We start from the raw sequence: 14,373 nt of genomic DNA on the forward strand, positions 1-14,373 counted from the left end.
TTTAAGTGACAGTCCTTTAAGGATGCATAACAGGTCTTTAAAACAGCTTCTAAATGCCAAAGTTAGCAAGGGAGTAAATACGAAATTCCAATATAAGTCTATCATGTTGAAATATTTAACTTGCAATGAATATGGAGTCTCTTAAAAAATTTCACTATGAACTCTTAGCTGAAAATTTCTTTCCACCTGTGCAGCAGAACTCGTAAGATTACAGTTGGGTGAGACCTGGATAAGACCCAACAAAGCACATAATGCAGACACTCTCTGCCTGAGTCCTACACAGGTGAAGTAACCAGCTCTGGCCAGGCCACAGCCAGCCTCTGGCTCTCCTATTTCTGGCTTTTTTTTACAGCACCATCCTATCTGTTTTCAAGCAACCTACAAGTGAACAAACATTAATAACTACAGACACAACGTCTATATACTTTGTTAAGAATTTCACAATAAGAATTTTGAATTTGCAATTTCAAAAGTCAAGTACTAATGGAAGAAAGTTTTTTTTAAACAGCACAGTCTCCAAAATGCTGGATCTCAGCTCTTAACACACACACACACACACACACAACTGTGACATCTTTACAAAAGTTATTTGTAGATTAAAGAGTCATATTAATTATATTAAATGTTGTCTATAGAACACATGATTTAATCTCCAACTGTTTCACAAAATAAAGATAATAATAACAGTAATAATAATAATAAAAAGCAGCTCACCTCAAAAATTTCGAAGCCATAAATGTCCAAAACACCCATGACTTTCTTTCTCACTTTTGTTTGTGCCTTAAAAATAGTTTCAAATTGAAGGGTTAATTTAAGTATTACATATAACACTAAAAGCATAACAAGGACTAGAGACACAGATTACAAGTTAATTGTGTCTCAGGCCTAGAAGAATATAATTTAGGTTTTTTTAAACACATGAAAGAAGAAAGACAGTTTATATTTGAAAAGTGTTTATTTGAAAACTCTAAACAAATTTAGTATTTAAAGTCTTTCCTAATTTCTTTTTCTTATATTTATATAAAGATTCCATTTGTATGGAATCTCCCCCAAATTTTAATAATAGATGATTTAAAGAAGGAATCATTATGCTTTCCTTATCAGATGCTATATTAGATGCTTAATTATAAAAAAAGAGATCACAGGATCTTTCAAAACCATCTAGTCCAATACTCTCATTTTCTTGAAGAACATATTATAGCTAGACTGGTCCAGTGACCTCTTCAGCCAAGTGTAGATAACTAGGCACCAGATGAGTCACAACCTAGACCTAGGATGCTCTCTTTCGTAGCAACTCTGCAAAGACCATTAGACTATTCACTGGTGAGATTTCTTATAACATGCATGCAAAACAAAACAGAACTGCTGACAAATTTCAATCCTAAACAAGGGAGAAGCTTTTCAAGGAACAATCTTGGTAAGTGCTAACCGATTACCTGATTATAAAACTAAAATATCCTTAATGTTTATACTCTGAGTACCATTTATTACAATTATTTATTTATCTATTTATAGAGATTCAGTACCTTAATGCTTTCATTGATTCGATTTACCAGCCATGAAAATAACCTGCTGTAGAGGTTTTTAGCCAGAGCATCACGAGCATAATAAGCCTATTAAAAAGAAAAGGAAAAACTCAATACCCACAGTTACCACAATGCTTAATTTCAATAAAATAATGAAGATATTTTAAAAAGATATTGAAAACTCTTTTATTTCAAATTTCTTTTCAGAGGATTTTTATTGTACTCTGGATGAACAGTCAAGCCATTAAGAAAACTGGGCAAATTGCTTATACCCGGTTATTATACTTTTTTGCATCCCATGAAATTAATTTTAAACACTGCAAAGGCTTTCTCCACAAGGATATTCATCTCAGTGTCATAGAACAGAGAAAAATCACAGGCAATTTAGATGTCCAACAACAGAAGCATAGTAAAATAAACAAATAAGCGCCCGGTGGGAGGAAAGTTACACAGTCATCAGAGAATGATTGTTATAAACATCAGATAATGAAATGAAAAATTCCTATTATGCCTTGTGATAATAAAAAGTATACATTTATTATAATAACAACTATTTTTTAAACTACTAGATGTAGGAAATTCAAAGGAAATATATTGAAAATGGTTTTGATTGATGAGATCTGTAATTATTTTTCATCAATCAGTCTTTTGAGCATTTAAAAGAATTTTCGTAATAAGCAGTATAACAACATGTTGTTGGATAATACTTTGTATAATAAAAATAAAGTGCTTTCATTTGCTTATCTGTTTGAGAGCTGTTCACAGCTACTTAACAAGGAATAGGTAGAAGACATCGATGTCTCTCTGACCTTTAGAATACAAAGGCTGGAGAAAGTTGGGTTTGGTCGGGAGACCTAACAGACCCTAAACAAACGTGCCAAGGGTATGCGGGAGTAGGTACTAGTGATAGGTCAGATATCACTGCTCTGGGGTCAGGCCTGGAGATGGGCAGCAGCAGCCCATCTGCTGAAGAAACTGGCCCCAGGAAAGGAAAGAAGAGGTTCTGTTGCTGTTTTTAAGACTAGACATATGTGTGTACTTCACTGTTTATAAATAGAAGTTGGGCATTACAGTTAAAGTAAATCACTATATTTTTATTTTATAAAGAACACAATATACTAGATTGTGTGAAAATTCTTTCTCTACAATTCTTCTTTAAATGAAGTGTGACAACTTCAACAACAGACTCACTCCATGGTAACATACTACAGCTGGGAAGAGAGTATCTTTTCCCTTTATCTGATACTTCCACGCTAATCCCAAACCTGTCTCCCTAAGTCTCAGGCAGTTACTCCAATAAGGGTTAGAAAATCCACCTAGACGTTGGTAAAAAAATAAAGCCTGACTGTTCAATACTATATATGGGGTGGGGGCTGGGGAGCAGAGAGAATAATTCCACAGAAGAAAATGTATATAAAATGCTGACACAAAGACAGAATGTTTAATTCAGAAGAACGGTCTTTCTCCAATACCTTTTCTTCTAGGTTTTGTTCTTTTTTTTTTTTTCTTAATAGATAATTTAAGTGCCTAGAATAGTGCTTGGCACATAGTCTGCAGGTGGATCTTGAAGTGTCCTCGTCCTCTTCTGCGGCCTCATAAACCTAGATAATTCTTTCTTAATCCTTTCCTCTTTCCTCTTATAAGTTCAAGTCATTTCCAAACACTACTTATTTATAAACACTCTATTTCATCATCACATCATCCACCTCTCTTAACTGTATGCAACTTGCTATAAACAAACCACTGTTTCAGTATGCAACTGAATGAATAGTGACAACTTATTCTGGTAAACTGCTTTATATTTTTTAAAGTATAACCACTGACAATCTTAATCGTCCTTGTTTTGTTCAAATACTTATTTAAAAATCTCAAACTCAGATGCTTTCAGGGACTGCACAATAGAAATCAATGGGAAACAGCGGGGTCCAAGGAAGCTGGAGGCTGCATTCCAGGTTAAAGGCACTCAGATTCAAAATTTAAAAAGTAAGCTAACACAAGAAAAGAAATAAGCCAAAACTACTCTTCCCTCAAATATTCATCAGATAAAACACACCGACTGAGCTGCATCTGGCCTCACGGTTGTCAGTCTGCTACCTGTAGCTTCTTGGGTCTGACTGTGCCACCTCATCTCCACAGTGATGTCCTCCACAGGAAGGCTCATTCCCACAGATCATGAGTAAGGTGTGCAGAAACGAGGGAAGACCGAGTGCACAGCCTTGCCATCTCAGATTCTAGCACAAATGACAAGACAGTTTCTGCAGCTGATGAAGCTCTTAGAGAAAAACCCCAGGAGGAATATGCTTCCATGATGATGTCCAGTATCAGGCGTAACCCAGGACAGTAGGGTATGTGGAGACACAGAGATGCATGGGCGTGGGGCCCACCTTCTGGGAGCTTAGAGAGGAATATGGGAGGTCAAATAATCAAAGGGCAAGTTCCAGAGGAGTTTGCAGGAGAAAAATGAGTTCAGAGAAGGAATAATCAGGGCCTTACGATCACGGAAGGCTTCCGAGATGAGGTACAATTCAAGGACCATCTAGACAGCAGAAGGAATTAGCAATGACATGGATAAGCAGGAACAAAGGCCCCAGGTAGAAATAAGTATGGCATTTAGAAACTATCAGGGAATAAACTGAGAGAAGTCATTTGGGGTCAGATGACAGGGACTCTGGGAGCCAAGGAGCAAGTATGTGGCAGAAGCTGAATAATAACTCTGTCTTGAGTTTCTGCTATTTCAATATTAGTCATTCCATCTGGAGAAAGATCTAAATGCCTTGGGGAAAATGAGGCATAGGGCAGTAAAGACAATAATGAGGTCCAAGAATTGAAGCTATGAGGAAAAGGTAATAAAACAAATCACATCTTGTAGGAATCAAAATCTTTTAGGCTCTAAGACTGGTAGAAACAAACTCTCTGAACCCTACAACAACAACAACAAAATCTAGAATAAGGAGCTGAATAATCTAAGATCTCAAGCCAATTCTTTTATGCCAACGGTTAAAAGAATGGGGGAAAGTTTTACCCAGTGATGCAAGGTGACTCAAGATTATAAATGTTAAGAGGCACCTGGTTCTGATTTCTATACAGGATGATTAAAAAGCAAGAATAAAACACACACTAAAAAGACAAAAATACATCCATATATATATATATAATATATATGAAATATCCCTAAAGGGCCTCTTAAACAGATATTTTCTCATCGTATCAGTATATACTTCACCATCCCCACTCTGGCTATTGAGATATTCTCAAAATGGGACCTCGGGGTGGACAGCAGCAGCAGCATCACCTGGAAATTTGTTAGAAATGCAAAGTCTCCCATCCTACCTCAGACCTACTGAACCAAACACTCCAGGGGGTATGACCTGCAAACTGTGTCTGAGAAACCCTCCAGGTGATTCCCATGCACCCTCAAGTTCGAGAACCACTGTTGCAGACAATCCACTCTGACATCATTTCGAGCCATGTAGCTCTGAATCCTCTTTACATGTTTATAGCCTTAACCAAGCCTGATCAACTCTTTTCTGCTATGTACTCCAAACCTGGCTCATCTCACACTTTTCTTTTTGAAATACCATTTCGTCCATTCTTTATACATCTAAATCCTTCAAAGACTGGCTCAGAAATCATGTTCTCCAAAAATCCTCTTTAATCCCTTCTGTCCCTACTAATGGTCTACACAGAGGCTTCCGCTGTGTGGGCTTTCAACCAATTTTTTCTTGACTCACCATCTGACTTTGAATGAGTGAGGTGGACAAGGACAGACATCGTAGCAGCAGTAGTAACTTAGGAAGAAGGACATACAGCAGTTATAGCTAGAAAAGGATTGTTACACCTCAAATTTACATAATTATAAAGGTATAGTATTTTCATAGTCAAAACTGTTCACCTAAAATAAAAAATCAATGTTGAAAGAAAGCTAAAAGCATGCATGTGTTTTGGGTTAGTAAGAAAGACTAGCTCAGAGCAGTAGAGAGAAAGACTAAGCCCACTCTATGTCTTACAGATGCTTAAGGCTACTTACAAGGAGGATGAAAATACAGCTAGACAGAAGAAGCCTGAGTGGGAAAAATTCTAAGTTAACTGTTTAATTCTAGCCCAGATCAACAGTGACTAGTGGGACAGTGTCTAAGCCACAGAACAAATAATTTACACTGAAAAGGTCTATATGAGCTCCTACATATACAAGCATGCCGGAATACGTCTGTTCATCCATCCTTGAACCAAAGGAGAGAAGACATAAGCAAGTCAGACTTGGGTCTTAGAAAGACTGCACTGGCCTGAGTGTGGAGGGTAGAGGGGGAACAGTAAGAAAGGCAGAGAAGCCAGTCTGGTCATTTAACCACAGCCAGCTTCCCCCGCTGTCTTCTCCAAATCAATAATGGTGCTTGGGCCAAAAATGTTGAGAGTCATCCTTGACTCTTCTCTGTCTTTTATCTCACACATACCAACACATCAGCAAATCTTACTGCATCCCTTTTCTTTTTTTTTTTTAATATAAATTTATTTATTTTAATTGGAGGCTAATTACTTTACAGCATTATAGTGGTTTTGCCATACGTTGACATGAATCCACCATGGGTGTACATGTGTTCCCCATCCTGAACCCGCCTCCTACCTCCCTACATCCCCTTTCAAAATACACTTCTCATTCCACTGCCGCCACCTGGTTCAAAAGCCACCATCGACTCTGGGTTAGCACACAATCGTGCACGCCCCTGAGCTATGAATGTGTACCCTCCTCCCCCAAACCCGTATGTTGAAGGCCCAGTGTGACGGTATTTGGAGGTAGGGCCTTGAGAAGGCAATTAGATTTAGATGTGGTGGTGAGGCTGGAGTCCCCATAACAGGACCGGTACCCTTAAAAGGGCATGAAGACACCAAATCTCATTTGCTCACTCCTTCTCTCTGCCATGTAAGGACACAGTAAGAAGGCAAGTGTCCGTATAGAAGGGAGAGGGCCCTCATCACGAATTCGACTGTGTTGGCACTCTAATGTCAGCCTTTTAGCCTCAAGAAAAATAACTGTGAAAAATAACTGTTTTTTGTTTAAGCCACCCAGTCTACAGTATTCTGTTATAGCAGCCAAAGTGACTAAGACACCCTCTGTCCCTTACACTCTGCTGTCTACACTGCAGCCAGAATGACCCCTTACAAGCAGATCAGACCACCTGTGCTCACAACTCTCCAGCTATTTCTCAGCTCACCCAACCCCTCTGCCCCGAACACGATGGGTCTCCCTTACTCTGCTCTACTTTCTTCTCCTTGTCCATTGCACTTATCACCTGCTAGCTTGCTGCGTGAATTTTCTAGGTCTACTGCGTTGTCTGGCTCCTCCTGCCAAAATTTTAAGCTCCACAAAGGCAGGCATCTTTGTGTGTCTAGCTTACTCTGTACCCCTAGTGCCTAAAACAATGCCTAGAATATAATATGACAGGATAATAGCCTGAAAAATAAAATTTTTGTTTCCACTTATACAAGATTCTGAAGACTTTAAAAACTCCCTTCCAGACATCATGTTTCACCCACCTGAGCCACATTCAGTGTAGTTGAAACTTTCTCTTGCTTGGCCTCAACCGTCCGGAAGCTGAAAGCTCGCTCTAGAACTGACTGGTCAATGCCGGTCAGTTCGCAAATTTCTTTTAACTCTGTTGTGGGGAGAATGGTCACAAAGAGTTACTGCATATCTGCTGCTAATAATCAATCACTTTCAAGGCTTACAGTGTTCTTTCTAAATCATTTTCAAACCAATCAGTGTAAAAGATATAAGTCAAAAGACTTCAGACTGAGCTGTAATTACGTTTCTGCTCAGTTTCACTAGATAGTTTTTTCAACTCAAAGCAAGTTTGACTTTCTACATTAAAAACTGGGCAGAAGTTCAAAGTCAGTCTTGCTCAACAGGGCCCGTCCTCCACTGACTTACCGTTTTTATCTTTGATCTTGCTTTCATCTAAGCCATTCACTCGCGATTCGGGCTTGAACTCAATGTTCCCCAGCTTCAACACTGCGGCCACCACCTCTAACACAGACTCAGCTTCATGGTCCATGAAACCCACGATCTGCATGGCATTCTGGGGGAGAAAAAGCACCTGTTTTCTGCCTGCATTTCTCTATTATTTAAAAAAATGAATCATAAAACAGACTCACCTCTGAAAAAAAATCAAAAAGACCAAGTGTCCTACAGTAAACTTTCCAAAAGGCAAAACTAACATCATATGGAAAAATCTGAACGAACTTTGTGGCCAACCCAATAACGAATGAACTGAATTAGAATCAATGCGGGGCTCTATCTTGTTCAGTGGTTTGAAGTCCTGAATCAAGGAGCCCTGGGGTGTTTCACGGGCTGTGGCGAAGAGGAAGACAGAGGGAGAGAAGGTGGAGAGCTGAGCCCCCGGTTCCCACTCCAACCAGCGGGTGTGTGTGTGTGTGTGTGTGTGTGTGTGTGCGCGCGCTGAGCCCTCGGGTGTGTGTGTGTGTGTGTGTGTGTGCGCGCGCGCGCGCTGAGCCCTCAGTTCTCACTCCAACTCTAACCAGCGGGTGTGTGTGTGTGTGCTGAGGCCTCGGTTCCCACTCCAACTCCAACCAGCAGGGTGTGTGTGTGTGTGTGTGTGTGTGTGTGTGTGTGTGTGTGTGTGTTTCACGGGCTGTGGCGAAGAGGAACACAGAGGGAGAGAAGGTGGAGAGCTGAGCCCCCGGTTCCCACTCCAACCAGCGGGTGTGTGTGTGTGTGTGTGTGTGTGTGTGCGCGCGCTGAGCCCTCGGGTGTGTGTGTGTGTGTGTGTGTGTGTGTGTGTGTGTGTGTGCGCGCGCGCTGAGCCCTCGGGTGTGTGTGTGTGTGTGTGCGCGCGCGTGCGCGCGCGCTGAGCCCTCAGTTCTCACTCCAACTCTAACCAGCGGGTGTGTGTGTGTGTGCTGAGGCCTCGGTTCCCACTCCAACTCCAACCAGCAGGGTGTGTGTGTGTGTGTGTGTGTGTGTGTGTGTGTGTGTGTGTGTGTGTGTGTGTGTGTTTCACGGGCTGTGGCGAAGAGGAACACAGAGGGAGAGAAGGTGGAGAGCTGAGCCCCCGGTTCCCACTCCAACCAGCGGGTGTGTGTGTGTGTGTGTGTGTGTGTGTGTGTGTGTGTGTGTTTCACGGGCTGTGGCGAAGAGGAACACAGAGGGAGAGAAGGTGGAGAGCTGAGCCCCCGGTTCCCACTCCAACCAGCGGGTGTGTGTGTGTGTGTGTGTGTGTGTGTGTGTGTGTGTGTGTGTGTGTGTGTGTGTGTGTGTGTGTGTGTGTGTGTGTTTCACGGGCTGTGGCGAAGAGGAACACAGAGGGAGAGAAGGTGGAGAGCTGAGCCCCCGGTTCCCACTCCAACCAGCGGGTGTGTGTGTGTGTGTGTGTGTGTGTGCGCGCTGAGCCCTCGGTTCTCACTCCAACTCTAACCAGCGGGTATGTGTGTGTGTGCTGAGGCCTCGGTTCCCACTCCAACTCCAACCAGCAGGGTGTGTGTGTGTGTGTGTGTGTGTGTGTGTGTGTGTGTGTGTGTGTGTGTGTGTTTCATACTGGAGTTCTGCTGCTAGAAACAAAAACAAGCAAAAAACCTCACATAATCCTATACAAAAAAACCTCCTCATTTATTTTACATATGAGAAAAACTGTGGTTTGCAAAGGTGAAGTGCTCAATTCCAGGAACTATGGGTAATAAGGAACATTCATCCAGTCATAAATTTTTATTGAGAGCCAATGATTTGCCAATCAAAGTAGTCACAGAACTGGTCCCAAACTTAAAATCATGACCAGGGATCAACAGGCTTCCATATGACGCTATTCAGACAATTTAGAAAAAATGATACTCTCAAGAAACATCTTTTTGGAGAACAGCCCAGTTTGCTTGCTTACTTATTTACTTCCCCCCACCCCAATCAATCTACCTGCCTATTTATTTATAATGACTAGGTTACACAGCAATGGGAGTACTATAAGATTTATCATTCTAGAAAATTTCAAACATATACAAGTCTAGAGAGCAGGAAAAGAACCACATGTTATATTCACTCACCCCTAAAGATGAACTGATTCCAATCTTATTTTATCTATAATCCAGCCTATTCCCACCCTGCCACTATTGCAGCTGTATCATCTGGAAGTAAATAACAGTTATCGGGACCATTTCCTAATAGAAGCAATTTTCCAAGTGCCTCAGAAACATAGAAAGCAGAATTTAATTTAAACTAATTTTTTTCTAATGAACACAAATGCTAATTATTCTGTTTTATGGAGGAGTTTTTCAAAAACTATATATAAACATGACTTTCTGTCTGAAAAATAGATTTGACTTAACATGATTGTAGGACAGTTTTCACATGTGGAAATTAACTACTGAGCATTGGTTATAAATACATTTGGAATTTCAGGACAATATAAAAAGTCAAACCCCAAAATAGATAAGAAGGCTCCTTTTGATAAACAGTAAAATTGCATGCTCCATAAAGCCTCGTCTTCTCAACACCATATGACGATTGAGCTAGTAAAATATAAAACTAATAAAAATACAATAAATTCTATAATTCTAAAACCTTTGGGAGCATGAGTTAGGAATCAAAGAAAAATCTAAACTTTAACAATTCTGATGAGCAATAGAACATTACCCATTTTAAAGAGTAATAAAAGCATTACATCTTACCCTAACGGTTCTGAAATTTGCTGCATCATCCACTCCATTAACTTTGGCCGAGTCCAGACCCAGGTAGTTATATCTGCTGAAATCCCGCTCAAGTTTAAGCTTATCTATTGAATCACACATACAAGTTGGTAAGTTACTTCAATAAATCTAATCATCTTTAACATCTCATTTCTTTACCCCTTCAGATAAAAAGACTTTCATACTATGCGTTGAACCAAAAGAACAAGAATGAATGGCATCAACTCAAATAATCAGAAATAGTATTTGCCCCAAATCACCTCTATCATGTGTACATATCTCAAACTTTTTTTTTTGCAGACTCTTTCCATATTTTGATTATTTATCTTCAATGCGCTATTTCCTTATAACATATGATGTCTGTCTAGTGATTCTCCCACTGGTGGACACTTGGATTTTCTCCAGTTTGTAATAATAAATAAAAGGCTGTGATGAATATCTTCACACAAAATATTTTTTGGATTCTTTTGAATGATTCCATTGGGGTGTAACCCAAAAAGTGGTGTGCCTGGGCAGCAGGGTCTGATTATTTTATGACTTCTTCTGCTTTGCCAAAAGTCCCTCAGGAAAAAGTCCTCACTTTGAAGTGATACTTAGAAGCTCTAGGTAGATCAGTCCTGACAGCTCTGCCAGATTTATCCTCTTCAATAACTTTATCTACTTCAGTGCTCCTTCAATTTACATTTGTTGATAATTAACATCTACTTCTGCTTTATTGACTATGCCAAAGCCTTTGACTGTGGGGATCACAACAAACTGTGGAAAATTCTTCAAGAGATGGGAATACCAGACCACCTGACCTGCCTCCTGAGAAATCTGTATGCAGGTCAGGAAGCAACAGTTAGAAATGGACATGGATCAACAGGTTGCAGATTGGGAAAGGGATACGTCAGGGCTGTATACTGTCACCCTGCTTATATAACTTATATGCAGAGTACATCATGAGAAACGCTGGGCTGGATGAAGCACAAGCTGGAATCAAGACTGCCGGGAGAAATATCAATAACTTCAGATATGCAGATGACACCACCCTTATGGGAGAAAGCGAAGAAGGACTAAAGAGCCTCTTGCTGAAAGTGAAAGAGGAGAGTCAAAAAGTTGGCTTAAGCTCAACATTCAGAAAACTAAGATCATGACACCCTGTCCCATCACTTCATGGCAAATAGATGGGGAAACGATGGAAACAGTGACAGACTTCATTTTTGGGGGCTCCAAAATCACTGCAGATGGTGACTGGAGCCATCAAATTAAAAGATACTTGCTCCTTGGAAGAAAAGCTATGACCAACCTAGACAGCATATTAAAAAGCAGAGACATTATTTTGCCTACAAAGGTCCTTCCTTCTAGTCAAGGCTATGGTTTTTCCAGTAGTCACGTATGGATGTGAGAGTTGGACTATAAAGAAAGCTGAGGTCTGAACAATTGATGCTTTTGAACTGTGGTGTTGGAGAAGACTCTTGAGAGTCCCCTGGACTTCAAGGAGATCCAACCAGTCCATCCTGAAGGAGATCAGTCCTGAATAGTCATTGGACAGACTGATATTGAAGCTGAAACTCCCAATACTTTGGCCACCTGATGTGAAGAACTGACTCACTGGAAAAGACCCTAATGCTGGGAAAGACTGAAGGTGGGAGGAGAAGGGGACGACAGAGGATGAGATGGTCGGATGGCATCACCAACTGAATGGGCTTGAGTTTGAGTAAACTCCAGGCGTTGGTGATAGACAGGGAGGCCTGGCGTGCTGCAGTCCACAGGGTCGCAAAGCATCAGAAATGACTGAACGACTGAACTGAACTGAACTGAATATGAGGGTAATTTTTTGCCCAAGTGTGTTGACTTTGCATAGCTCTTTTTGTTTAAACTATTTGTTCAAAACTTTTCATCACTTAGTTACTGACTATTGGATACCCTCCTGATGGACTTATAATAATTCTCTAAAATACCTAAAGGTCAGATTTCTATCTCTATATCAGTTGCAAATGTCTTTTCCACTATTTTTAAATTGTCACTGAGTGGTATGTTTTTATATAATTATACTCATCTACTGCTCCCTGCTAACTTCTCTCCAAGTGGACTAATTATATTCTTCCATTTTATTTTTTTTTAATAGATAATGAGCCCCTCCCCTAACTTTTAGCTCTTTTAGCAACCCATCTGAGACATGTTCCAGTACCTGGTGGGGTACTACAGAGATAGATACCAAGCAAAGATTGCAAGGTGGTAGAAGCCAACCCATCGTGTTCTTCCCTCCAAGTGGAATCATGGAAAAATTTTAAGAGAAAAAGAGGAAAATCATAAGGGACACTTCTGCTTTCAACGCTGCAACAGTAAAAATTAAATTAAAACACAAAAACAGGGACTTACTGAGAAGCTCTTCAGAGGCACCAGAAAGCAGCTGATAAAACACATGAAAGTTTCTTTCACCTCTTGGCTGCTTAACAACTCGAGATTTCTCTAAAAGATCTAAAGAGAAAAAGAATCAAAATCACAATACAGTATTAATCTCACTTTCAAATACACTGTGCTTCTTTCTCTTCCCCCTCAACTTTCTTTTTCACTTTCTGTCTTGTACTAATAAAGTAATAACAGAAGCTACATTTTCAGTTCTACTTTCAGGAAGAAGCACAACTCTAATTAAAACCGCTAAATTAAACAAACCAGCTTCTGGTTGAACAATAATGAATATGCAAAAGAAGTTTAACAATACAATCAACAAGCTGATTAAAGACAACATAGCGTGTATAATAATATTCTCTTGATTTTAGGTATGATGACACTGCATGCATGCTAATTTGCTTCAGTCCTATCTGACTCCTTGCAATCCTATGGACTGTAGCCTGCCAGGCTCCTCTGTCCATGGGATTCTCCAGGCATGAATACCAGAGTAGGTTGCCATCCCCTCCAGGGGATCTCTCCAACCCATGGATCAAGCCCGCGTTTCCTGCATCTCCTGCCCTGGCAGGAAGGCTCTTTACCACTAGCGCAACCTGATGACATTAGGTTCTTCGATATGTGGTATTACAAGTCCAAGTAAGGAAATGCAGCCATTCAGTTAAGAATTCACTGAAGAGTTACAATAATAACAAATTAAATATTTTTGATATTTTATGCTTGATATTTTATGCTAAATGCATATAAAAGACATCTAGAAAAGACATTATCTCATTGAATCCTCCTCATCATTTTGTAAGGTATAACTTCACAGATGAAAAAACTGATAGTCCAAGTGCTTAAGAAGGACTTGAAATCAAGCCATCTGACCCCAGTGCTACTTGGCATAAGAGAAGCAAACCTCTTTGCTCTCTTTAAGTCTTAAAGAATGAAAGGTGGTTCTCATTTCATGGAATCTGGAGTTATTTGACAGTATACTTTCACTGATGCTGGATGATTTTTTCATGCTGTAACTGACACATTATCAAATTTTCAGGAAGGGAGGAAGGCAGACAGGGAGAAAGGAAGACAGGAAGAAAGGAAGGGATGAATACCAGCAAGCCAACCAGAAAGGCACCACCGTGGCAGAAACAGGGAGTGGCCAAGTACAACTGCAGAGAATATTCCTGCCTAGAGTCCTGTTTATCATTGACCAGCAACAGAAAGGAGGGTCTGGGTTCTGTGGTCAAAGACTAGATTTATTTAAAAAATTATGCATCAGTGATCCCATTATTGAGCACTAATTCTAGAGAACAGACACATTCGATTTACCATCAGGCTAAAGTCTAAACATTATCCAAAAAATTAGTAAAGAAGAGTACAGTGTACAATTTCACAGGGACTTTTCACTGAACTTCTTAATTTGTATTTCTGGAAACCTTACCAGCACAAGAGGAGGAGTTTAGGGAGAGTTAAAAAGTGTAGATTCAATGAACAGGGACACCTTAGGGTGCTCCAAATACATAAGGCTGTTTGTAAGAATGCAGAGATGGGTTAAGAGGATACATAAAGTTGACAGAAATTTCTCATTACTTGGAGCATAACAGATGAAGGATTAGATAGCAGGATCAAAGTTTCTTTACTTTATGTATAATCTCTCTTCCTAGGGAAAAAAAAAAAAAGAAATGGTCCAAGATCTTGATTAAAGCTTATAGAAGAATCAGCTTTGCCTGTTTTGCTTGTAAGGCAAGAATGACAACGAGCCCTGCTCCTCTCCACAGATACACAT

General features: G+C 40.1%; 1 protein-coding gene across 3 annotated transcripts in view; it reads right to left on the bottom strand.

The window, feature by feature from the left end:
* MYO1B (myosin IB) overlaps positions 1-14,373 on the bottom strand; it is a 190,419-nt gene that overhangs the window by 48,262 nt on the left and 127,784 nt on the right. For all 3 annotated transcript variants that reach the window (XM_061149115.1, XM_061149117.1, XM_061149116.1), the window contains 6 exons: positions 12,579-12,677; positions 10,197-10,300; positions 7,453-7,600; positions 7,059-7,177; positions 1,527-1,613; positions 715-780 (listed from right to left, as the gene is read on the bottom strand). In XM_061149115.1, coding sequence (XP_061005098.1) covers positions 715-780; positions 1,527-1,613; positions 7,059-7,177; positions 7,453-7,600; positions 10,197-10,300; positions 12,579-12,677 — 623 coding nt within the window. The remainder of the gene's footprint in view (positions 1-714; positions 781-1,526; positions 1,614-7,058; positions 7,178-7,452; positions 7,601-10,196; positions 10,301-12,578; positions 12,678-14,373) is intronic.

Source organism: Dama dama, chromosome 8 (genome assembly GCF_033118175.1).
Source record: "Dama dama isolate Ldn47 chromosome 8, ASM3311817v1, whole genome shotgun sequence".
Taxonomy (NCBI): domain Eukaryota; kingdom Metazoa; phylum Chordata; class Mammalia; order Artiodactyla; family Cervidae; genus Dama; species Dama dama.